Below are 24,207 nucleotides of genomic sequence, written 5' to 3' on the forward strand. Positions count from 1 at the left end.
GCATGTTTATGAATTATACACCATTCTACCTTGCAACATACGTGTGTATACATGCTCATGCACAAATGCATGCAATCCATTGAGAGCAAGTATTTCAATTCATTGAATGCATGCACTTTTCCTACTGATTTAAAAAATATATGCTTGTATATTTTACGCAGGAAAATAAAGTAGGACTTACTAGCCTAAAACCAAATTTATGCGCAAAGTCATAATATTTAAAAAATTGCGCACGTAATTGAAGCTACCAGTTTGCCCAGTTCTTCTCCAGCTCATCGAAACTGTTCTGATTCTTCAGCCTGAATTCTCCCCAATTCATCTAGACCTCACACTCAACCAACAGTGCAGAATTAACATGTCTGATATTGTTTAAGCCAGATAATTAGCAGATGTAAAATTATGTAAGTTACCAAATATATGCATGTAAGTCTCTTATAAAATAGCAACCTAATGGGCGGATTTTAAATGCCCTGCGTGCGTAAATCCGCCCGGATTTACGTGAGCAGGGCCCTCGTGCGCCGGCGCGCCTATTTTGCATAGGCCGCCGGCGTGCGCAGAGCCCCGGGACGCGCGTAAGTCCCGGGGTTTTTTGAAGGGGGTGTGTTGGGGCGGGGCCGAATGATGCGGTGTTTCGGGGGCGGGACCGGGTGCGTGGCGCCGGCCCGGGGGTGTGGTCAAGGCCTCCGGACCAGCCCCTGGGTCGGATGATGGCACGCCAGCAGTCTGCTGGCGTGCGTAGATTTACGTCTGCTTCTAGCAGGCGTAAATCGAGGGACAAAGGTAAGGGGGGGGGGTTAGATAGGGCCGGGGGGGTGGGTTAGGGAGGGGAAGGGAGGGGAACGGAGGCAGGCTGCATGGCTCAGCGCGCGCAGGCTGCCCAAAATCGGCAGCCTTGCGCGCGCCGATCCAGGATTTTATAAGATACGCGCGGCTATGAGCGTATCTTATAAAATCCAGCGTACTTTTGTTTGCACCTGCTGCGCAAACAAAAGTACATGATCGCGCTCTTTTTTAAAATCTACCCCTAAGTGCGTAACTGTCGACTCCACCTCAGAACTCCCCTAGAACACATCTTTTCTCCATACGTATATGTATGCAGGCTACTTATGCACAAATATGACCATTTTTATGCACTCAGCTCTTTGAAAATTCACCTCATACATTAAAAAAAAACAAAAAAAAAACCCAACCAAAAGTATGGATGAAAGTCCCAAATACAGTCCCTTGGATTGCTTCTCCCTTGTTTGTATAAAAGTGCATGTCAAATTGGGTGATGTATGACATTTTTTGCTCATTGAGTCCCAAAACAACTATATAACATCAATTTCTACCTTGTTTTATGAACATACATGACTTTGAAAATTCATCCCAAAGAGGCCATGAGCCTTCATTTCTTGTTCCTCCTTTTTTTTTTCGGTGTCATCTCTTACCTAGCCCAGTCATTGCAGCAACAACCTTAGACAGGGCCCATAGATCATGGCTCCATCTGAAACTTGGAACATGGGCTCTCTGAGACTGGTCATTAAACATCACTGTGGTATAATGGATGAAACTAATATCTTTTTTTAATCTTACACTCAAGTATACAGTTGACTATATTAAAAGTAGACCTGAGATCCATCAAGTCCAACCTGTTTCACATAGTCTAATAGCTTTCTCTTTGTGGCAGTCCAGGGGAAAACAAAAAACACTGTATATCTGCAACCAGTGTGGCAATTTCTTATGTTCTTAACTGCAAGTTACAGCGGCAGAGGCGGACCGTCCAGGCCATCGAGTCCTGGCTTCTACCCCTGTTGGTCAAGAAGAACCGGAAGGGCTCTATCAAAGAGCTGCAGATCCCTGTCGGGATAGTGTGGTAAGCGCTACATTGAAGTCGAACTTGGTTAAACCCCCAACTACTACTTTAGAGTCTGTTTGGAATGCTTTAATTTCATTAAAATTATCTATTTCTTCCTTAACTATGGTAATGACTGATATACAACAATGTATACATTCTATGGACCCATTGATTTATTCACATACTTCTAAGATCAATGATTTGGATTACTGGGTAAATCAGCTGCAGCCTACTCAAAGTAGTTTTGTGCAGGGAGAACTTGCTAACGCTAAAAGAATGGAGAATATTGAAAACTCTCTCAGATATTTAAATCTGAGAGTATTAAATTTTCCTCATATAAACTTAATATCTTCGCGTGACCAATTTAAAAAGTATCTTCAAGAAGTTCTGCAATTCTCTCCTCATGCTATTCCACCAATTTCTAAGATTTATTTCTCTTCCACTGAGAAGAAAGAAAATAGAACTCCTGGATCTCAATCACAGGCTCCGATCTTTCAGCTTTTCCAGAAACTTCTGGGGAAGACCATGTAGAATTTTGTAAGTCTTTACTAGTTAGTTTTGTTTTTTTCTCTGATCGTGATTCAATATTAAGGTTTCTCCTACGAAATAGAGACAAACTTTATTATGGTCAAAAGATATGGCTATATCCTGATATTACCAGGTCCACTCAACAACGTAGGAAGATGTTCTTAGCAGTGTGTCAGGAGGTTTGGCAGCTGGGAGCCCAGAAAATTATTTGATATCCCTGTAAATGTATCATGAAATTCAATAATGCTAGATATGTTTTCTTCAAGCCTTCTCAATTGCGGTTGTTCCTTGATTCGCATATTTCATCTGATAACACTTGCTAACCTGGTTACGGTAAATAATGGAATATTCTGTTTTCTCCTTTATATTGCTATTTTCCTTTTGCCTATTTAGTTTAATGTGCTCATTAATGACCCTTAGTTCTCCCCTATTTCCTCAAATTGTGTCGAACAATGTCTTCTTTTTGAGGATATTGCTGTCATCTCTTTTTATATATATTTGATTTTCTATGATCCTGATTTCTGTGACAAGCTTGATTGCTGTCTAGCTTGTAAAATTCAATAAATTTAAAAAAAAAAGAGAAATGTTGGGTTAACTGCATGCTAGGGAAAAACTGTCACTATTACGGTAATTTTCAAAGGAAAAAGTTAATATAACATACCATCATAATAATTTTCAAAAGCCCATTTACCCATGTTAAGTGTACTTAAGGCGGGTAGAACCGATTGAAAATTCAATAGCGTATATTGTAGCAATTTTGAAAGGCTTTTCTTAAAACCTGATGAATTTTTTCCCATAGACACAGAGTGGGAAGAAAGCCTTAGTAACTCTGGCCCTTAGATTGGTTTCTGGGAGCAGGTAAATATCTACTGTACCTGAATGTAACTTGTCTTAAGTTCCCAATGAAAAGACACGAGTAAAAACAAATATAAAAAAAAAAATTCATAATATCTGAGCAAACATCCCTTCCTTTAAAGATGTTAGGAAGGGTAATTTTTCAAACATCACATATACCCTATGCCATAGATATGCACATAAGCTATATGAAATTTTCAAAGCTAACTTGCACACATAAGTCCACTTTGAAAAAATTATCCCAGCAAATCTGCCCTATACAAGTTACACCTGCTAACTGGTGTGTCCAAATTTTTCCTGAAATTTTACACACTTATGGTCAAATATTACAAAGTAATGCACATAAGTAGCAGTAATAATAAGTCCAAACCCCGTCACAAGTTTTTCTTTCAGTCGGGATAAATTTATGTAGGAACATGACATACACGCGTAAGTTTGTCCTCATATCAGTGGGGCAATTCTGTAAAAAGCCATTTCTTACTCTCTTACCCACAGAAATCCCTTTGAAAATGACCCCCAAAATGTATTACTTCTTAACCTTAGAGGGCTCCCTTGTTTTATTTGCTGCCCCTTTAGATAGAGCAGTGGGCAGTGGAAACATAACAGGCCCACTGATATACAATACTATTATATTTTTCCTTTAAATGTCTGTTTTCTGATATAAAGAGACACAATTTGGATAATCCTGAAGCATGGGTACACTTCTCAGTCACCTTTATTAGCAAAGGAGTCATTTCTTTGTAGCTTTTCTACTGTTTGATTAGCCCTTTTTAGGAGGGTTATCCAAAACTAGACCCCATACTCCAAGTATGGTGTGACAAATTCCTTATAAAGTATGGTAAATGTCTTACAGAGTAGAAGAATGATATCTTTAGTCTTTGCTTCTACTCATAGTCTAATAAACACAGACATGTTCTCAGTTCTTGTTGACATTTTCATATATTTCTCTATTTACTTAGAAATTCAGTTCCCACCCTAAAGTTATAGAATACCTGAATATTGTGACTTAGATAGAACAAAATTGTGGTATCTGATTCTAATATCTCAGTAAATCCTGAACTTCACAAATTAAATTCTAGGAGTGAATACTGAACCTTTCCTCCATTCTTTGGCAGGTAAGTACCCATTGTAACCGAGTAAAAATAATGTGTTAACCTATCTAGAAAATGTTTGAATGCAGCAATGCCAGATACTCACTCAAATTCATTGGAATTCAAGTGAGTCCTACCTTTGTTTGTGTAACGTTCCTCGGGTTTCCTTGGAGCCATGTTTAACTTTTGCAGACTCCAAATAGTTGGTGAATCAGCTAGTTAAAAAAACAAAGGATCCTTTTTAAACATGGCTGTCAGGCCTACAGCACAGAGCCCCCTCTGTCCTCCCTGCCATGTCTTGAAACATCAGTCTCCACTAGAGGAGTGATGGAACATGGTTTGCTTGCTGAGCTGCAGGAATGATAACAAAACCCAAATTTTACTAAAAAAAAGAAATAAAAAGATTTTTTGATTGATGAAAATGGGACAAACAAAATCTAGGTGGCATTGCTCTTTGAACATTTGGAATATGATGTACTTTGTAAGTAAACATGTTGAGTTGGATACAAAGCACTTATGTGGTAACAGATTTTTAGTCACTAAAGAAAGAAAATAGGCCAATCTTTACTTATCTGGTGAACAAAGCCCCAAATGTGTTCATATGTCACCAACACAAAGTCTAAAAAGGGATCCATTATTATACAATAGCTATCTCTAAAAATCATAGTTGCCACAATTACTGCAATAAACTGGAACCCTTCTCATGACTAATATCAAGTGCTATCACCACCTTGGCTACATTGCGGTGCTGCTGCAAGGTGAATCTAGCATGGTAGATATTGATAGGAAGCAAATGGAATAGAACAAAATGGCAGAACTTGAAAATATAGGAAGCAAAACACCTCCAAACGAACAGCCTCACACAAAAAGTAATATGCCTTACCAATAGGTCTGTTTCTGTCCCTGAGGTCCCTGTGGTTGGGGTGCCTGTACGAGTCCCTGTAGTGGTGGGCAATGGCCATATCATCCAAACGATAGTGCTGAGGTGGAGGTGGCGTGGGGTGAGGCAGACCATTGGGCTGGTAGGATAAGCCGTTATTTGGACTGTACCGCTGGCCTGGGCTAATAGTGCAGGGCCGCTTGCTTGGATGCTCTGAGTGCAAAGGCTCTCTGTCAAAGCCATTTTCTTTGGTTCTAAAGAAAGAAAAGTTGTTGGAATAGTTTTATTATAAAAATAAAATTATCAAAGAAATCATGGAAGAGAGGGTGGCCTAGTGGTAAGGGTAAGGGAATGGGAACCAGAAGACCAAAGTTCAGATTCTATTTTTTCCACTGATATTTGGGTAAGTTATTTTGTCTTTTGTTGACTTGCATATCCACTAAAACTGTAAGATCTTTGAGGCAGAAATGTATTGTACCTGTACGTAATTCACTGTACAACACCCAGGATAAAGGCACTGTACAAATGCAGAAAAAATATAAATATATTCCCATAATATCAATGTGATACCTTAGATCAGAGGTTCTCAGATCAGTCCTCAAGACACACCTAGCCTGTCAATTTTTCAGAATATCCACAATGAGTATGCATGAGATACATTTGCGTACATTGGAGGCAGTGCATGCAAATCTCTCTCATGCAGATTCACTGTGGATATCCTGAATATCTGACTAGCTCGGTGTGTGAGGAAGACTGGGTTGAGAACCAGTGGCTTTAGATATGTAAAGATATGATGTCAGAGATACTGCATATAAGACTGATGTCCGAGGCTTGTGTGGAAGGCACATTATGGTAAAAAGTTGTAACAGTAATGGGCCCAATATTCAAAGCTAAGCATTTAAGTAACTTAGCTCGTTAGCAGGTATAACTTACCTGCATAACATAATTTGGATAATTAGTGCTGCCCTGATCCACCCATTGCCCGCCCACTATCTAGTTGGCTCATAGGGTCATTTAGCAAAGTGCGATGTGGCCTTATCGTGTACGTTAGGGCCTTATGCAGATGATAATGCTCTATCGCATGAGATAAGTACCACAACACGGCAGTAATATTTAAATTCAGGAAAGGGGAGGGGTTTGGGTGGGCTTGGGCAGGGTAAAAACATTTTAATTCCGATACCACTATGGGCGATAATGTTTTACACATTATCGCCGGCAGTAACACCGGAATTAACACCACCTTTTCCATTGGCAGTATGGGGGTGATACAGTGTGGTGTGGCCACAACCGCGACGGGTGAAAACACACCACCATGATGCGGCCGGCTGTACAATTTCATTCCCCACCCCTTTTTCATAGCAGAGTTCATCATTCTGCTATATTTATAGCAGAATGATGAATCTATGCCTAAGTGACTTATTTCTCTATCGACCATTGAATGTGCTTTTTATAATCGGGCCCAATATGTTTTGGTGCCTCACACACAAGGAAATGGTTAATATCTGCATAATGATTTATAAAATCACAATACCTATAAATTTAAAAAAGAAACAATGACACCCAGTTAACAAATATCTGTTTTCTCTTGAATCTCCAAAAGCTGTTAACTTAGCTTTACATTAGGTATAGCAGCAATGACCTCAACCAGTGGCCTTTAAGAGGGCAATTTTCAAAGCCATTTACCCTGACTCAAAATTGCCCTTTTCCACCTGGTTTTTAGACAGGTTATGTGGGCTTCCACAATGTGGCATAGCACAGACTTTTAGCCTGGCTAAAACGAGGCATTCCTGTGGCCATGTTTAAGCCAGGTCAAGTACAACAGCACATGTGCATTCAATTTTGCCCCTGCTTGGCCAGCCATGCATACTGCAAGCGCAACGTGCATAGCCACTTTGTTACACACAGACTATGCAGCTGCTAATTTTCAAAGGGAAACCACGCTCATTATGTCTAAACTGAGGTCACTTTTTTATGAAGGACTATTTAGTAAACATGTAACAACCCCCCTCTAGTGAGGAGAGGTAAAAAGTACAGCTGAGGAAGGAGAACATGACACAACAGCTTTAGGAGAATTCTGTGTTTTGGGTTTTTTTGGGGGTTTTTTTTACCAACTGGTAGAACTGCTGCTTTTAGAGCAGAAAAATACTTGTTGTAGCCTTTGCTGCAATACAGATTTCTTTATAAACAAAATCTGCTAAAGGTCTTAGGAAGTTACACATGATACATGATGTATTTTCCCTCTTTGGCCCTGATTTGCTAAAACTTTTTTCTCATTCTATGGAAAAAAAGGCTTAGTTAATCAGGCCCTTTATTTAGGTCAAACTGAGGGAAGATGGTACTTTGACCAACATAACTTGACTTTAAAATGACTACTCTAAAATGGAAACCTAAGATATTGAAGGTATCTCTGTAAAAAAAAAAAAGAAGACATTAAAAAATAGCAGCTTTCCAAAAAAGCTTTTGTAGGTAGAAACCAGTAAAAAAGTGATTTTAGAAAGTTTATGGATAAAGTGGAAAATAAAAGCTCTCAAATTACTTTTAATTATTAGTCTCTCTAGCGCATTTATGCACAAAAAGTTGTAAACTAAACATGCTAAGCTCTTTGCTACCATGACATGTCATGAACAAATTACCAAAATGTGTTTTCTCCTCATGTGTCAGTTTTTTCTCCCTTTCAGTGACTGATGGTTCCCAGTGTTATTACAGAAACAGATTGATCTTTTTAATGAGCTAGTTTAATAGACTCCAAAATCTCACCGTGGCTGCTCATCCGTGTCAGACCATATGCACCATGAAAACATTCAGAAAAACACAAAGCTCTGCTGTCAGTCTTTCACCCTTTGCAGAAAACCCTCACATAGTGATCACTTTCACTTATATCTATGCATAAAATCTGGTTTATGCCCACAGACATGTATATATCCATATGCATATACTCATTTGTAGTTAATAATCGTCATTTAGAGTAATAATGAGGACACATTTGCAGAACGATTTAGATGGCCCTGATTGACCATTGTTCCCCTCAGAGCAGCCAGAAAGTATGTACAAGCTTTCACAGTGCACAGACTTTTAGCAAAAATTAAAAGATGTTTATCCTGGGGAGGTGTTCAGATCGGGAAAGTAAAACAACTGTGAGTGTTTAGATTTTCAAACGGTGTTTTGCCCCCTTTCTGCCAACTGCACCTGCAGAAGGAGCTCAAGTCACACTTTGTTCTCATGTACCATGACAGTTTTCAAAGGCAAACTACTAGTGTTGTTTTTCTACAAGGCTCGCAGGTATAAGAGCACCCATGCACTTTGCAGCAACAATGTGAGCGAATAAAAACTTGCTGCCATGTGAATTTATACAGTGCCTGTTATTCACACAGAGCCATCCCTGGGTGGATGATTTAGCAGCAAGTTTCTGGCATTTACACTGAATGAAAGTTTCCAAAGGAATAAGGGAAGAACAGTGTTATAACATGGATAAACTGAGACACCGATAAATGAATTAACTGGTCCACAACCACACAGAAATCAAGGACGGCTCTATAAGGGTGCGGCAGGAGGGAGCCTCCTAAACAAGGAGGTTGCAACCCTACCTCCACCATCACCTGATCCCACAGTCTGGCTGGACCTCTTTGACTGGCTGGCAGGAAAGGCACTTGGCAGTGCACATGCTCACTGTGAGCCCTCTATGCATCCCATACAAAAATTTCTGGAGTGGCTGCTGCCATAGCTTGGAAAACATAGGGCCTCGTTTTCTAAAGTATCGCAGGCCTGCGATACTTTAGGTAATGAGGGGCGGGGGGCCAAAACGGGGGGCGGGCCTGCGCTAGCCGGCAGCGATCGCACCGTCGCAGTGCGATCGCTGCTGGTTTCGCACCCAATAGCGAAAGGTGTAGCTATTGGGCGCGAACTCGGACACGAAAAGGGCCTTACCTTTTCGTCGTCCGCGGTGTCTTCGCGGAGTCGGCCCCGGTGATGTCCCGACTCCTCCTCTTCCGGGGCCGACTCTGCCCCCACTTTGGTATTGCACGCGATAAGGGACTTTTCACGTGCGAAACGTCCCTTATCGCGTACGAGCCACTTGGAAAATAAGGCCCATAGTTATTTACCAGATGACTGATGGAGACCCCTTACTTAATGGGTAGCAAGAAATTGAATTATATGTATATATATATATATATATATATATATATATATATATATATATATATATATATATATATAATTTTTTTTTTTTTTTTAAGAATTTGTAACCCACATCCTCCATTAGTTTGGGGTGGCGAACAAAAATACCTACCTAATTAAGATTAATGGTGGCTTTACAATAACATTCCACAGACAAGTAGTCAACAATAAGCATAAGTTATAGAGACTGACCATGGTCAGAGACAGGATGCTGGGCTCAGTGGACTTTGGGTCTGACCTAGCATGGCACTTCTTATGTTCTTATGATAGAAGGCAAATAATTTGAGGTCCAATGTTTTACTCATTTGATATATATCTCCTCCCAAATGACTAAGAAATCTCCCTGAGCAATGCCTGCTGTTACCCTTGCTATCCCTGCAAATGAGAGGCCAGAGAGGATCCACAAATGATATCAGAATTTTATAGCCCATAAAGAGATGGGGATATTATGATGCACAACCAGCAAAAAGAAATGGAATCAGAGCCACACAGAAGCAGGAGAAGAAGTAGAATCACAGGAATGTACAGTGGCAGTGTCCCTGCACTGCAAAATATTTGGGGTCCAGTGCTGGGACATGGGTGCATACCAAGACATTGGCACTTCTGTTGCTGCCCCAGGAGTGTATATGTAGTGAAGAGGATTTGAGGGAGTGTAAAAATAGTAAGAAGTATAGAAGAGGGAGACAGAGATAAAGAGGGGAGGATAGCTGAGCTGACAGCAAGAGGAGAGGAAAGAAGGAACAACAGAAGGAGAAAGATACAGAAGGAGAAAATGGGGACAGAAGAAGGTGAATGCAATGTGTCCATTTCTCTTTGGAGCCTTGATTAGAAAGTCAAATGCTAAAAATGACTTTGAACTGACAGCATCCACTTGTCCTAGCCATTCTAGTTTCTCATATAACATCTGAGTACCAAGAAAAGGATCTTGGCTATCCTCAGCAGGCAATGAGGGTATGTACACAGGTTACACATTTATTAACTTTATTATGTAAATACAAACTTATTTTAGTTCTACAAAAATATTTTATTTATTAAAGATATTTATAAAACTATTTTCTTAGCCATATACAGGCCACCCAAAGTAATGCACACAATTAAATCAAAAGCACAAGAAGTACATTAACATAACATGAATAAAACCAATATTATAAACTAATAAAAACATTGAACATGCTAACAATAAAACAGACATAAAAAAACAGAAATCTAAAACAAAACAATAGCAACATACCCAAGCAGAACGAAACTAAGAATAGGACATCATGAATGAAAAATAATCTCCAGTTGACCACAGATCACCCATACCACAAATAAACATTTTCTAGGAAACAGCCTGGTTTTAACAGTTTATAGAAATGGAGATCATGTTGTTCCTATCTAATATCCAAAGGAATTTATTCCACAATATAGGTGAGGCTACTGAAAAACCCTGCCACGAAGGGGAGTATACCACTCTAGTTTATTCCTCAGATACATGGAACCATTACTTTGTAAGGCTTGGGACATAAGTGACAAGGTCTTAAAATGAATACAGGCACTTATCTGGAGCCAATAGAAATGTGAGTTTGTTTTACTTGAATGGATAAAATGAGACAAATGAGGCAGTTTTTAGTTCATTCCAAATGAAACAAACTGAAAATAGCTTCACAAAAATACCTGAAAATGTTGGATATATTTGTTTTCATAAAAATAGGAACACATTTTAAAAAATGAGCCTTCCTAAGGTCATCTAATCATCCTTCTGCCCAGCAAACAGAAGCCCTGGGCTCAAGACTATCAGCTGAGCCTCCCTGGGCCCCTCCAATCTCTACCCCTGCAGTTAAGAATCCATCCCAAGGCTGGGGCATTCCTGGCTGGGCCTGCCTGGGCCCCATCAATTCATCCCCCTCCCCGTCCAGCTCCCAGCTAACACTTTGCAGGGTCAGGGACCTCTCTGGCCCTATATAGCCCATCCATGGTGTCTAGCATCCATGAAAGGGCAGGAGTGATGCCTACTTGCTCCTGCTCTGGCTCTAAGCCCTTTAAAATGGTGTCACTGGCTCTAAAGTTATCTTACTTTTAAAAACTCATAAAACCTGAGTAAACCAAGGCAATCAAAGTTGATCATCCTGCCACCTCTTTCAAAGGAGTCATCTTTCAAGCACATTCACTATAAAAAGTATACCAAGTATGAACCAAAATGTCAGTTGCCAAACCACAACCCTGTAGGAATGTGCATTCATTTGTTCTGTTTCGATTAGTGAGTACAGGGAGCAGCACCATATACGCGTGTCCGCATGCATATTCACCATAGTATTTTATAAAATGCACATATGATATGAGAGTTTCATAATACACATAAGTCTACCATGCCACATATGCATGTAGGCTTACACGCGAATACATGCAATGCACTGAAATCACGCACAATGGATTCAACACACATACTTTGCTTACGTATTTTAAATATACACATGCATATATTTTACATTTGAAAGTAAACTAAGTCGTACTCATGCAAGCCCTGACTTACACGCACAAGTTGGCCAATTTTAAAACATGCACGCATTGAGGAAATTAATCAGTTTATCAATTAGTCCACCAGTTCACCCAGTCCTTCTTCAGATCCTTGAGACCCTCATGGTTCCTCAGCCTGAACTCCCCCCCCCCCCAAGTCTACCCAGACCACCCTGTCAACACAAACACATTTAATATCACTTATACCAAATAATTGGCAGGCGTATAAATGCACAAGTTGGACAACAAATGTATGTGTGTCTTTTACAACAACTTATGCACATCAAGGTCAATATTCAAAAGCTACTTTTCTGGCTAAGTAGCAGCCACTGAATATCCAGTTATGTTCAGCAGCTGACATTTATCTGGCTAACTTATCTGGCTAAGCAGCGATTTTCAGATTCAGCCAGATAAGCTATTCATCTAAGTTAGACCTGTTCAACAGCAGACCTAATTTTAAATGGATAAAACTTATCCGGCTAAGTTGCATTCATCCAGGGATATTCAGCTGCAGAGCGGTCCCATCTAAGTTAGCCATACAAGTCTATCCGGATAATTTAGATAGCCTGCAATGTTTTGAATATCTATCCCACAACTGTTAGCCCTGCCCCAGAATGGCCCTATATGGCCCCTTCTTTTCGCATATACATGTACGTGCATTTTTTACTTTTATATAATACGGAATACCCGAGTAGAATCCACTTATGTGCGTATATGCTATATTTTACGCACATAACATTTTGGAAATTTGCCTTACAAAAAGAATTTGAAAAAACGAACAGAAAGAAAAGCTAAAATGATTTTTTTTGGGCTACATTCTACTACATTCCCTGAGAGAGCTGTTGAGACATTGTTTCTCCAAAACCACCCTCATGAATATGCCCTGGAGTTTTTCTCTGTCTCTGCATTTGTCCACCTCTAACATACTCCCCAGAGCCAGTTCAAAAGATGAAAACCCACAGTACTGTGGCCTGACCACTTTACTATCCTAGTGCCTGTGATCTTCATAGAGCAGGGATTAACCATTGCGGCAGGGGGGAAAGGAGTTAACTAATTGGATCAAATCATTATAAATTTAATGAGAAATAAAATTCCAAACCATCCCACATGATTGGTTATATGTAAAAAAAAGTCACCTATTACTATTAGAAATGGAAATCTTAAAGAAATACAGGATTAGCAATTAACTCATTAAGAGCATTTAGCCCTTCACATCAGAATATGCCAGATTATAAATCGTCAAAAGCTCTATAACATGTGAAACATTCAATTGAAGTAACAATCTAACACAGCAGGGTTCTTAACAGAAATGTGAACAGAACATTTACAATTCCTCCCCTGCACTGAGTATGTGAGTAAATACATAATTCTTTATTTTTGAGGATGAAATCCAAGACAGTCAAAAACTTATTCAATACTGAAACACTTTCATATTACTGAGTTTAGTAAACAAAACAAAAATTAAAACAGTTTGAATCGTTATAAAGCTATACTTTTTCTTGTACAAGTTAATTATCTGCTCAAAAAGGTCTCTTTGATATCATGATTTTATTAGAATTAATAATATAATATTGTTTTGCAAGGGAATTTGCATGATTACTATTGAGAACTTTCAGCTCTAATCCATAGCCCTCCCAAACAGACTCATGCGGCCGATTAGATTTGTTCACCTGTCTGGAGTTCGCCTCTTCCCGTTTTCGTTCACATCGAGAAGCAGCTCTGAGGAGTCAACAGGTGAGGTGGTGCTGGCATCCAGAAGCAGCTGCTCATGCTGAGCGAGGTACTGGGCTGGGTTCTGCTTGGCCAGCCTTGCGCAGTGCAGGAGCTCCCGCTGAAGCAGGGGCAAATTGGCCTGTGAACACAGATCACACATTAAAAGAAAGCAGAACGAGGCCTGCCAAAAATGAGGTGATTAAGTAAAGCCATCAAAGTAGCCGGGTAGCACTGACAACTTCCAAATATTAATGGATGTTGAATGATGCCTTTAGAACTTTAGGAGCCTGAGACGTTTCAAGAATGTGATACCTTTATAAAGTTACTAGAAAAATATTGATCATAAATGAAAGGATTTGACAGGGTAGTACACATGCCGTCCATTAGGGGTGTGCATTCATTTGCAACGTATTGGCAATCTGCAACATATAGGGCCATATTCGTTGTATTCGTGGGGAAGCGAAACGTGTCGCGATTCCCAAGAATACAACAAATCTTCACCGAATTATTTGGCCATCTAAAGGAGCGAATTTAAACAAAACCCCAGCCTCCTGACCCCCCAAGATTTACCAAAACACCCTGGTGGTCCAGTGGGGGTCCGGGGGCCATCTACTGCACTCACACTGTCGGCTGCCGGTATTCAAAATGGCGCCGATAGCCCCTGTGACATAGTAAGGGCAAAGGCTATCGGCACCATTTTGATTACTGGCAGCCGACGGTCCACATGCAGGAGGTCGCTCCCGGACCCCCTCTGGACCACCAGAGACTTTTGGCAAGTCTTGTGGGGCTCAGAAGGGTCCCCCAAGACTTGCCAAAAGTCCCTGGTGGTCCAGCGGGGGTCCGGAGTGATCTCCTGCACTCAGGCTGTCGGTTGCCAGTATTCAAAATTGCACCGATAGCCTTTGCCCTTACTATGTCACAGGGGCTGACCAATGGCACTGGGAGCGACCGGGAGCTGGACCACCAGGGAGTTTTGGCAAGTCTTGGGGGGGGGGGGGTGTCAGGAGGGTCGGGGTTGTAGTTAATTAAATTTTAGCCGGGAAACGAATAAGAATGGAATGCATGAATGGATCAGGCCCCCCCCCCCTTACTGAATGCAACGTATCTACCCCCCCATGAATACGAATACCGAATGGTCCCTCTGCACATCCCTACTGTCCCTTCCCTTTCAAAATTGGAAAGGTACATGCCATAGAGAATACACATTTTCCAAAGGCATTCTTAACATTGTGTTTATGTCTGCTCAGTCCGCAGCTCTTCTCTCCTCCCTTCTTCCTCCACTCAGTCCTCAGTATATTTTCCCCTCCCCTGCTTGATCCACCATTCCTTCAATTTCCTCCCATCAAGCCCCAATTGTGCCCCCCTCAGTGTATCCCGGAATAATCCCCCTCAGCCTCAATTTTGCACTCTCAGCCTGAATCTCTCTCAGACACTCATTCCCTTCTCTCAGCAGAAGGGTTGACTGTACACCCCCCAGCATCAGTTCTCTCTTTCAGCACCCCCCTCCAGCCTTAATCTTATCTTTAACTGCTCCCAGTCTCTTTTTTCCTGTGTGTGTGGGCGGGAAGGGAAAGATGTTAATCAAGGAACTCAACTCAAAGAGACTTTGAGCCGCTGGCAGGCAGTGTGGTTGCTTGGTTGCTTAGCAACCAATTAAAAAACTGGTTGCTGAAAGTCTATATGATATCAGACTCCTTTTATAGGAGTGTGACAGACAGAAACTGGGTTTTATGATATACAGGATTATCTCTACCTAACCACTTTGTTGGTTTCTTTTAATTATTTTTCACTAAAAGGATGATATGTGATAGTAAATTCCATAATAAAATATAAGCATGCATGGAACAGATACAGAGGTGCAGTGGTAAGAGCATTGTGAAGGATGATCTAGCGTAAACAAACAAAAAAAAAAGTTGGACGTAGATGTCGATTTACCAGTGGAAACATAAGGCACATTTCTGACCCAAATGGTAGAAAGCCAATAAGGTAGGGATGACCAACTCCAGTCCTCGAGAGCCACAAACAGGCCTGGTTTTCAAGATGAATCCATAATGAATCTGCATGGCAGATTTCTATGCACTGCCTCCATAGGATGCAAATCTATCTCATACATTTTCATTGAGGATACCTTGAAAATCAGGCCTGTTTGTGGCTCTTGAAGACTAGAGTTGGCCACCCCTGCAATAAGGTGATGCAACAAGGAAAAATGGCAATAAAGCTGCTCTGAGCAACCAGGAAGAGGTGTCAAGAGTCAACCAGCAGGGAGCAGACGTAGGACCCTGTGTACGCAGGCAGGTATAATTGAGAGGGATGGCAGGTCACATAACATAAGCAGCAGGCTGACTTAGATACACTTCTCGGCTAAGGGCATGAAGAATACAGTATGATCTGCAGGCGGTCAAGCTTGTATAACTGACAGTCCTCCTTCGCTAAAGCATTAATAGGCAGGGGCAACCAAGCAGAATGGATGAGCCAAATGATCCTTATCTGTCAACATTCGCTATATTACTACATTTGTTCTGAGGTTATCAAACAGTAGAAATGAAAGCAATCCATTTCTTAAAATTAACTCAGATAATACAATCCATCATCGCAAAATTATCAAATACAGCTTGGCATAATTCAGCACCATTGCAACTTTTGTGCAGAAAGGCTGATGTGGAGAATGAACTACTCTTTAAAAAAAAACAAAAAAAAACCACCCAGATTAATCTGAGAAAGGGCTGAACAGCAAGAGAAAGTCACTTGATTCTTGGAGGTAAGAAATAAAAAGATCTTCAGTTCCCATTGCTGCTAGTACTTTACTGCAACCAAACTCTTAAAGGGAGAATCATAGGGCCAGATTCCCATTCTGTGTCTATGGGAAAAAAGCTTAGTGATAACTTTTAATGGACCAATCTAGAAATAGCAAGAAGGAAACTAAAGGGGTCCTGTTTAATATTTAGTAGAAATCTGCATTATAATAGATAAATGTTCAAAGCTAGCAGGCTAGAGTTTAGCCAACTAAAGACCAGATTCATTAAGGTTTTTCTCCCATTTTGCCTCTATGGGAAAAACCCTCAAAGTAAATTTTAAAAGTAGCACGCATGTACCCATAAACGTGCATATTGGGCACACGAGCAAAACTACGCTCAATTTTATACATGTGTATCATCCAAAATATCCCTACCGTAAGTATGTGTGGAGTACTTACATGTGACTGGGGAGAGAGAGAGAGACAGAGATAAATAGAGTATTTGGTTGTCTCTCTATCTCCCACTGAGAAGGGAGGAGTTGAGTTAGTCAGCTATTTTATCTGGCTAACTCCAATATTCAAAGTTAGCCGGCTACCTTAGCCAACTAATTCTGGTTAGGTCAAAGAGCTGTCATAAAGTTAGCTGGCTATCTTAAGGCTAGCCGGCTATATTCAATAGTGTGTCCATAATACTGAATATGCCTCCAAAGTTAGCCAGATAAGTTGCTATTTGGACAGTGTCAGAATACGGACCTCAAAATGTTCACAAGTTCTTTTATGTACATACATTTGATTTTAGAAAGTATGGGGATAATTTTCAAAAATATTTATGTGCTTAAAACTGGGTTTGACATGTGCAAAGGCACTTTAACTATGTAAGTGGTCTTTTGAAAATTGCTACAATATATGCCATTGAATTGTCAATGGGTTTTACCTGTATTAAATGCACTTTTTTGAAAATTGCTAAGATCATATGTTACACTTAGATGTGTAACTCCTTTGAAAATTCACCTGTAAAAGGGTAATTTTCAGTAGTGAGTATAACTTAGCACCCTCACTCATAAGTAAATAGACTTAAAGTTATGCTTGTAGTTTATTAACTGGGCACCTGTAGTCACACACTTTATAAATTACTGTGTACCTTTACACAGAAAGCACATGCGTATGATTTGTTAATGCAGAAATCTGCATAGTTTACATACTTATTTTAAAAGTATGTGTATATATTTTATATATTAAAAAATTGTAACATGAGTGTGTGATAATGCTCAGTTTATGCCCAAGGCAGCTAGGTATGCGCATAGGAAAATGTCATAATGCCTCTGTATCGCTCCATGGTGAGACCGCACCTTGAATACTGTGTACAATTCTGGTCGCCGCATCTCAAAAAAGATATAATTGCGATGGAGAAGGTACAGAGAAGGGCTACCAAAATGATAAGGGGAATGGAACAACTCCCCTATGAGGAAAGACTAAAGAGGTTAGGACTTTTCAGCTTGGAGAAGAGACGACTGAGGGGGGATATGATAGAGGTGTTTAAAATCATGAGAGGTCTAGAACGGGTAGATGTGAATCGGTTATTTACTCTTTCGGATAGTAGAAAGACTAGGGGGCACTCCATGAAGTTAGCATGGGGCACATTTAAAACTAATCGGAGAAAGTTCTTTTTTACTCAACGCACAATTAAACTCTGGAATTTGTTGCCAGAGAATGTGGTTCGTGCAGTTAGTATAGCTGTGTTTAAAAAAGGATTGGATAAGTTCTTGGAGGAGAAGTCCATTACCTGCTATTAAGTTCACTTAGAGAATAGCCACTGCCATTAGCAATGGTAACATGGAATAGACTTAGTTTTTGGGTACTTGCCAGGTTCTTATGGCCTGGATTGGCCACTGTTGGAAACAGGATGCTGGGCTTGATGGACCCTTGGTCTGACCCAGTATGGCAATTTCTTATGTTCTTATGTTCTTATATATCCTGGTTATGAAAATATTTACTTGAGCATGTACTTCCAAGCACCAGTTTGCTGAGGCCAACACTAGTTGATTCAGACTTTTACCAATTCTCTCACACCCTCCACTTGCTCCAGACCCGCCACCCAAAAACTGTAGACATAAGAAATCAGAGTTAATTTCCATGTCTTGATTAGCAGGTGCAAGAGCATGTATGCCTGTTTCAAGATGCATGAGGGTACTCCAGTTATAAAATAAGTTTACATGTACTTCCAAACTGCACCCTGAAACATATGCAAACAACCCTCTTTGTAGGCATATACTTTTTCATGTGGCAGCAATAGTCATTAATCTTGCCCTTCTGAACATATTTTTACTGTGTACAAGTGAGCAGGGCAGTCACCTGAGACACCATGAGATGAGGAGTGCCATAGGTACCACTGGCATTGCCTGTTGGGCTGGTCATCATGAGGGCCAGGCAGTGGCAATATGGTCATAGGTGTCATATAGGGGATAAGCCTCTCCACAGCCACCAGCCATGCATGTGGTCAGCAGTAAACGCCTGGATAACATTTTAAGTTTGTCGTTGCCTCATTCAACCAAGACTCATAAAAATTCACTGCCCTTTCAAGCCCCTGAGGAAGGAGATCTTCCAAAATACGGGTCGAGTCGGACGAAACAAAAGTTAAGTTGAGGCATGGGCAGAAATTTATCATGTTGTAATCCAGATAAGACTCTTTGGTAGATTTAACAGTTGATCGATGATGATGACAGAATAAAAAGTGGGGTTTTTTTTAATATTTCATAAAAAAGGCAAGGAAGAACGGAAATACAGAGGACCTATGATTATACGGTATATGGATACAAATCAATTGTGGGGTATTTCAGCAAAGTTTGCGTAATAAAACTTTCTTGAGCTCAGCCACTATTAGTGAAATTCAAAAGAAAACAACCATATTAAGTATAAAGTCCTATCCATTTTGATAATTTATCCTATGAAGTTTCCTGGATGTATGGTCGTTCTATTTCTTTGTCAGTATATACCATAGAGTAATCAGTTGTGAGTTTAGAAGTTCAGTGCAGCAGTAAGACTGGCATTTAATAACATATCGGCTTCCTTTGCTCACAGTTCCCATGCTCTATGGTGAAGGTGGCCATGGCACTCGACAGTGCCCATGGCACTCAACGGCATCAATTGCGAACATTGTGCTCGTTGGTGCTGATGACATTTGACAGAATCTATGGCACCCAAGGGGCTCAACAGCACCTCACAATATCAATGGCATTGATGTCGCCCATGGCACACGACAGTGTCGAAGGCACCTCAGTGCTCAATGGTGCCATGGTATTCGATGGTTTTGAGGGTGCCCATGGTGCTCAATAACATCAATGGAGCGCACAGTGCTCGATGGCATTTATGGTGTCAATGTCAGCCACACTGTCCGATGGCATTCATGGCCCACATGGCAGCCCTCAGTGTTTTAACGGCATCCTCAATGCCTGAAGGTGCCCGTGGCACTCAACGAGTTTGATTGTGCTCTCAGCACCCGTTAGCACCCAGAGCACTCAACATGGCACACATGGTGCTCTTCGGTATCAATGGCATCCACAGCGCTCAACATCACAGCAATGATGCTCTATGGTGTTGATGCCAAGTGCTCTAGTACTCCCAGGCTAACACTCAGCATCTGACCATTTACATTTAAAACAAGACATTTGCTTATTCCTAGGAAATATTTAGGTTTACATAAATCTCTATCAAACTAATAACCTAACATTCAAAACTTTCCATGGTACAGCATAAGTGGATATGCAGACATTAATAGTAGTATGTTTATATAATTTACAACAAGAGCTGCAGAGTTTATAAAATACTGCATATTTCTTCTACAAAGGTAACTGTGTATGTTTTAGTATTCATGAAGATTTCCAATGCAAGGAAATACGTACTTTCTGTACCTATTTTATAACCATTACTTCGCCCTTCTTGTGTACATATAGAGGCAGATTTTAAAAAGGAGCGTGCAGGCGTACATGTGCATGCGCTACCCGGCGCACGCACATGTATGCCTGATTTTATAACATATGCGTGCATGTTATAAAATCCGGGGTCAGCGCGTGCAAGGGGGTGCACAATTGTGCACTTTGTGTGCGCCGAGCATTGCTGCCTTCCTCCGTTCCTCCCCCCTAACCTAACATTCCCACCCCTTCCACTAACCTTTCCCCCCCAGCCCTACGCCTGCCTCTGGGCAGGCGCAATTTGCGCCTGCTGGCAGCTTGCCAGCACATGATCATCCGACACAGCAGCAATGGACCCTCTGTCGGAGGCCTCTGGCCCTGCCCCCTCCCCATCCCTTTAGTAAAGTCCCAGGACTTACACCCGCCCCGGGGCTTTATGCACGTCGCTGGGCCTTTTTAAAATAGGCCCGGCACGCGTAACCCTTTGAAAATTTGGCCCACATTTTTAACGCGCGTAACCCCTGAAAAGCTGCCCCTTCTACCCCCTGTGCGCGCCAAGCCTATCTTGCATAGGCTCGGCGGCGCGCGCAAGCCTCGCGACGTGCGTAAGTCCCGGGGCTTTCCTGCGGAGGGCGTGTTGGGGGCATGTCGCGGCCGGCGCGTCATCGGGGGCATTCCGGGGCGGGGCCACAGGCGTGGTTCCAGCCCAGGGGCATTCCGGGGGCATGGATGCGGCCTCCGGACCAGCCCCCGGACCGGAACATGGTGCGCCGGCGCGCACAAGTTACACCTGCCTCGGGCAGGCGTAACTTGAAATAAAGGTAGGGGGGGGAATTTGTTAGGGCCGGGGAGCGGGTTAGTTAGGGGAAGTAAAGGGAAGGTGGGGGGTGCCGGAAAGAAAGTTCCCTCCAAGGCCGCTCCGATTTCGGAGCGGCCTCGGAGGGAACGGAGGCAGGCTGCGCGGCTCGGCACATGCAGGCTGCCGATTTTGCGCAGCCTTGCGTGCACCGACCCTGGATTTTAAAAGATACGCGTGGCTCCGCGCGTATCTTTTAAAATCCGCCGTACTTTTGTTTGCGCCAGTTGCGCGTACTTTTTTAAAATCTGCCCCCATACTGTTTTGAAAATACTGACAAGTATTTGGAATCACCAGGTCACCGATACCTCCACCAGTTCATCCAGTCCATCTCCAATACATCTAGACTCTGTAGCACTTCACCCTCGATCCACCAGTTCATCCAGTCCTCCCACCCAAAAACTTCAGAATACAGACAAGACTGATTTCATTTGTGTGAGTTAATGAGCAGGTGGAAAAGTGTACAAATCAATTTGGTAGTATATACATGTAGGAATGTTCATTCATTTAAATGAAATAGACAATGTCAATAACATTTCATTTCATTGATACCATGAAAAGATTTTTTTGAAGTTTTGGATAATGCTGCACTAATTAGATTTAGTGCACACTAACTTGGATTTAGTGCGCCCAGGGACAGTAACTTTCAAAGCAGCACTCAGGCGCACCTGTTCTTCAGCCCACACCCAGGGATGTTGCTATTTTATAACATATACGTGTATATTTGTGGATATTATCAAATAGCCTGGATTTGCACACAATTGCGCCTAATTTTAAGAGGATCTGCGCCTGGGCTAAGATAAAGCTTGTAAGTGGTAAAATTTTCAAAAGGGAAACGTGCCAATACCATTGCCTGTTTTACCAGGTCCTCCCCTGTTTTCCCAGTTAACAAATAGGTCATTGAACCCCCTTCCCCCCGGTTTGATAGCCTGTACACCCCCAGTTACTCCAGACTCTTTACACCCCTCAGAACAGGCTTGTTAACTTTTTTTTTTTAAACTTACACACCATCCAATGCAGACGTAAAGTTGCTTTGCAAGGGACCTTGGTGCACATCAGAAATAAAAAGTATTTACACGCAAATTTCTGGTTCAAATACTGTAAAGCTCATGTGCCGCCCAGACCATGCCCATGCCCTGCCTTTTTTGAGAAGTTCGAGATGTACGTACCACGGCATTTATGCAGGTATCCAGGTGGCTTTTAAAATCTGCTCGGCACATGTGAGCCAGTCATATTTGGTGCATCCCCTAATTGATGCATGTATTGGACTTTTAAAATTCAGCTTTTAGTCCACTTAGTACACATTAACAGATCTTAATGAGCACTAACCATAAAATTAGGGGAAAAACAAACAAAAAAACGCTGAACCTTTTTAAAAACAAAATCAAGCAAAAAATGACAAAACAAAAACACGAAAAAAAACCACACTGCCCACCCCTATATACATAAGAACATAAGAAATTGCCATGCTGGGTCAGACCAAGGCTCCATCAAGCCCAGCATCCTGTTTCCAAAAGAGGCCAAACCAGGCCACAAGAACCTGACAATTATCTCTCTTACAAAATAGCAATCCCCAGGTAGACTTCTGAACCCCACCCCAGAATGCTCCTAGACTGCTCCCTTTTCTCCCTGTAAAATGTATGCATGAAATCAAAACTACACACATAATCTCAGGGAATCAAGATGGCTGCCTAGCAGGATGCCTTGCCAGAAGGATCAAGCTTTTTTCCCTTTATTAATGTTTTTCTATGAAGATTTTCCTGCTACTATAGAACTTAAGAGGAAAAGGAAGCTAGGAGATTTACCTGAGGCATCAACTCCAGTTCAGGTTGCAATGGCAGCCTTGTGTAGCATATATATTCAGCCATAAGAAGCAAGCACTTTTATTTTGCAGCAGGAGCCTCATTGTCTCTGGTTGCAAGAACCCTATCACCACCTCCATTATTGCCACCACCAGGAGATGGCCTGATAATTGCCAGTAGTGAGCAGGAAGAAATGGTTACTGTTTCTCAAGAAGCTCTGCAAACAATTGAGGAGCTTAGACCTTGGGAGTCCCAGGATAGAGTGACAGGAGTGGAGGTGCTGGAAGATCGGGGGCTGATTCAACTAACCTCCACAAGAGCCCGTGCACTATCCATCGCCGGGCCGACCCTTTGGAACACAATGCCAGTTGAACTACGGCAAGAGGAATGCCTGAAATCCTTCAAGCGGAAGCTTAAGACCTGGCTATTTGCCAAAGCATACACCTAATCTCCTTTCTTCCTCTCCTCTCTTCCTTTCCACGGCCCCCCTTTCGGTACCCCCGCCTTTGCCCCATCCTTCTTCTTTCCGCCCCCTACTCCCCTTTTCTCCCCCTTCTGCTCTCCACTCCCCCCTCCCCCCCTAGTATTCCTAAATCCCTTTTCTCTCAGTCTCTCAACATTGTACATATGTATATAATTGCAATTCTTGTTTAATATTTAATGCAATTTATCCCATGTTCTCTTACCCCTTTATTCCCTTGTTAACATGTTTTATTTGTTCAATGTAAAGCGCCATGCAGGGCGTATGTTTGCGTTACACTGTGAACCGATGTGATATCCTGGATGAATGTCGGTATATAAAAATTTTTAAATAAATAAATAAATAAATAAATAAAATCTGTACGGAAATGCTGAAAGGGGCTTGTTGAGGAGTGGAGAAGAGCCTGGTGAGTCAGTGGTGCCCCGGTATGATTTGGAGTACCTCAAGTGAAGGTCTAGACCACATCTTTCAATGATGACTGGGATCAGATACAGGATGGAGCCTTGAGATGTTCCAATCTTTCTGTTATTTCACTCTCAGTGGTGGTATCTCCTGCACAGGGTCTTCAAGGAAGACCCAAGAAGACCATACCAATTACTTCCTCCAACATCACACTTCTGGATGGTTGGAGGCTGGTAACTTGGACTGACACAATTTTGCTAAATTCTATTTCTCAATTGTGTAATTTTTCAAAAGGTAGCGAGTCAGGAAAACATAAGAAGGTAGCAGAAGGGGAAAGCTAAGTTTCTAAGATGGGAAGTCAAATTTCCACCCTGCAAGACACTATTGTAGCCCATATCAAGGATAACTTTACAACAAAGTAGAGTTTGTGGAGAACATGAATGGAGTG

At 41.6% G+C, this 24,207-nt stretch overlaps 1 protein-coding gene across 4 annotated transcripts in view; it reads right to left on the reverse strand.

The window, feature by feature from the left end:
* RUNX1T1 (RUNX1 partner transcriptional co-repressor 1) overlaps positions 1 to 24,207 on the reverse strand; it is a 360,608-nt gene that overhangs the window by 117,602 nt on the left and 218,799 nt on the right. For 3 of the 4 annotated variants that reach the window (XR_003854876.1, XM_029591661.1, XM_029591662.1), the window contains 3 exons: positions 13,534 to 13,715; positions 5,195 to 5,445; positions 4,449 to 4,526 (listed from right to left, as the gene is read on the reverse strand). Coding sequence is in view for 3 of the 4 variants with exons in the window: in XM_029591661.1 (XP_029447521.1) it covers positions 4,449 to 4,526; positions 5,195 to 5,445; positions 13,534 to 13,715 (511 nt within the window). In the remaining variant the exon portion in view is untranslated. The remainder of the gene's footprint in view (positions 1 to 4,448; positions 4,527 to 5,194; positions 5,446 to 13,533; positions 13,716 to 24,207) is intronic. The other variant, XM_029591663.1, reaches the window with a different exon arrangement.

The sequence above is a fragment of the Rhinatrema bivittatum genome, chromosome 2 (genome assembly GCF_901001135.1).
Source record: "Rhinatrema bivittatum chromosome 2, aRhiBiv1.1, whole genome shotgun sequence".
Classification (NCBI taxonomy): Eukaryota; Metazoa; Chordata; class Amphibia; order Gymnophiona; family Rhinatrematidae; genus Rhinatrema; species Rhinatrema bivittatum.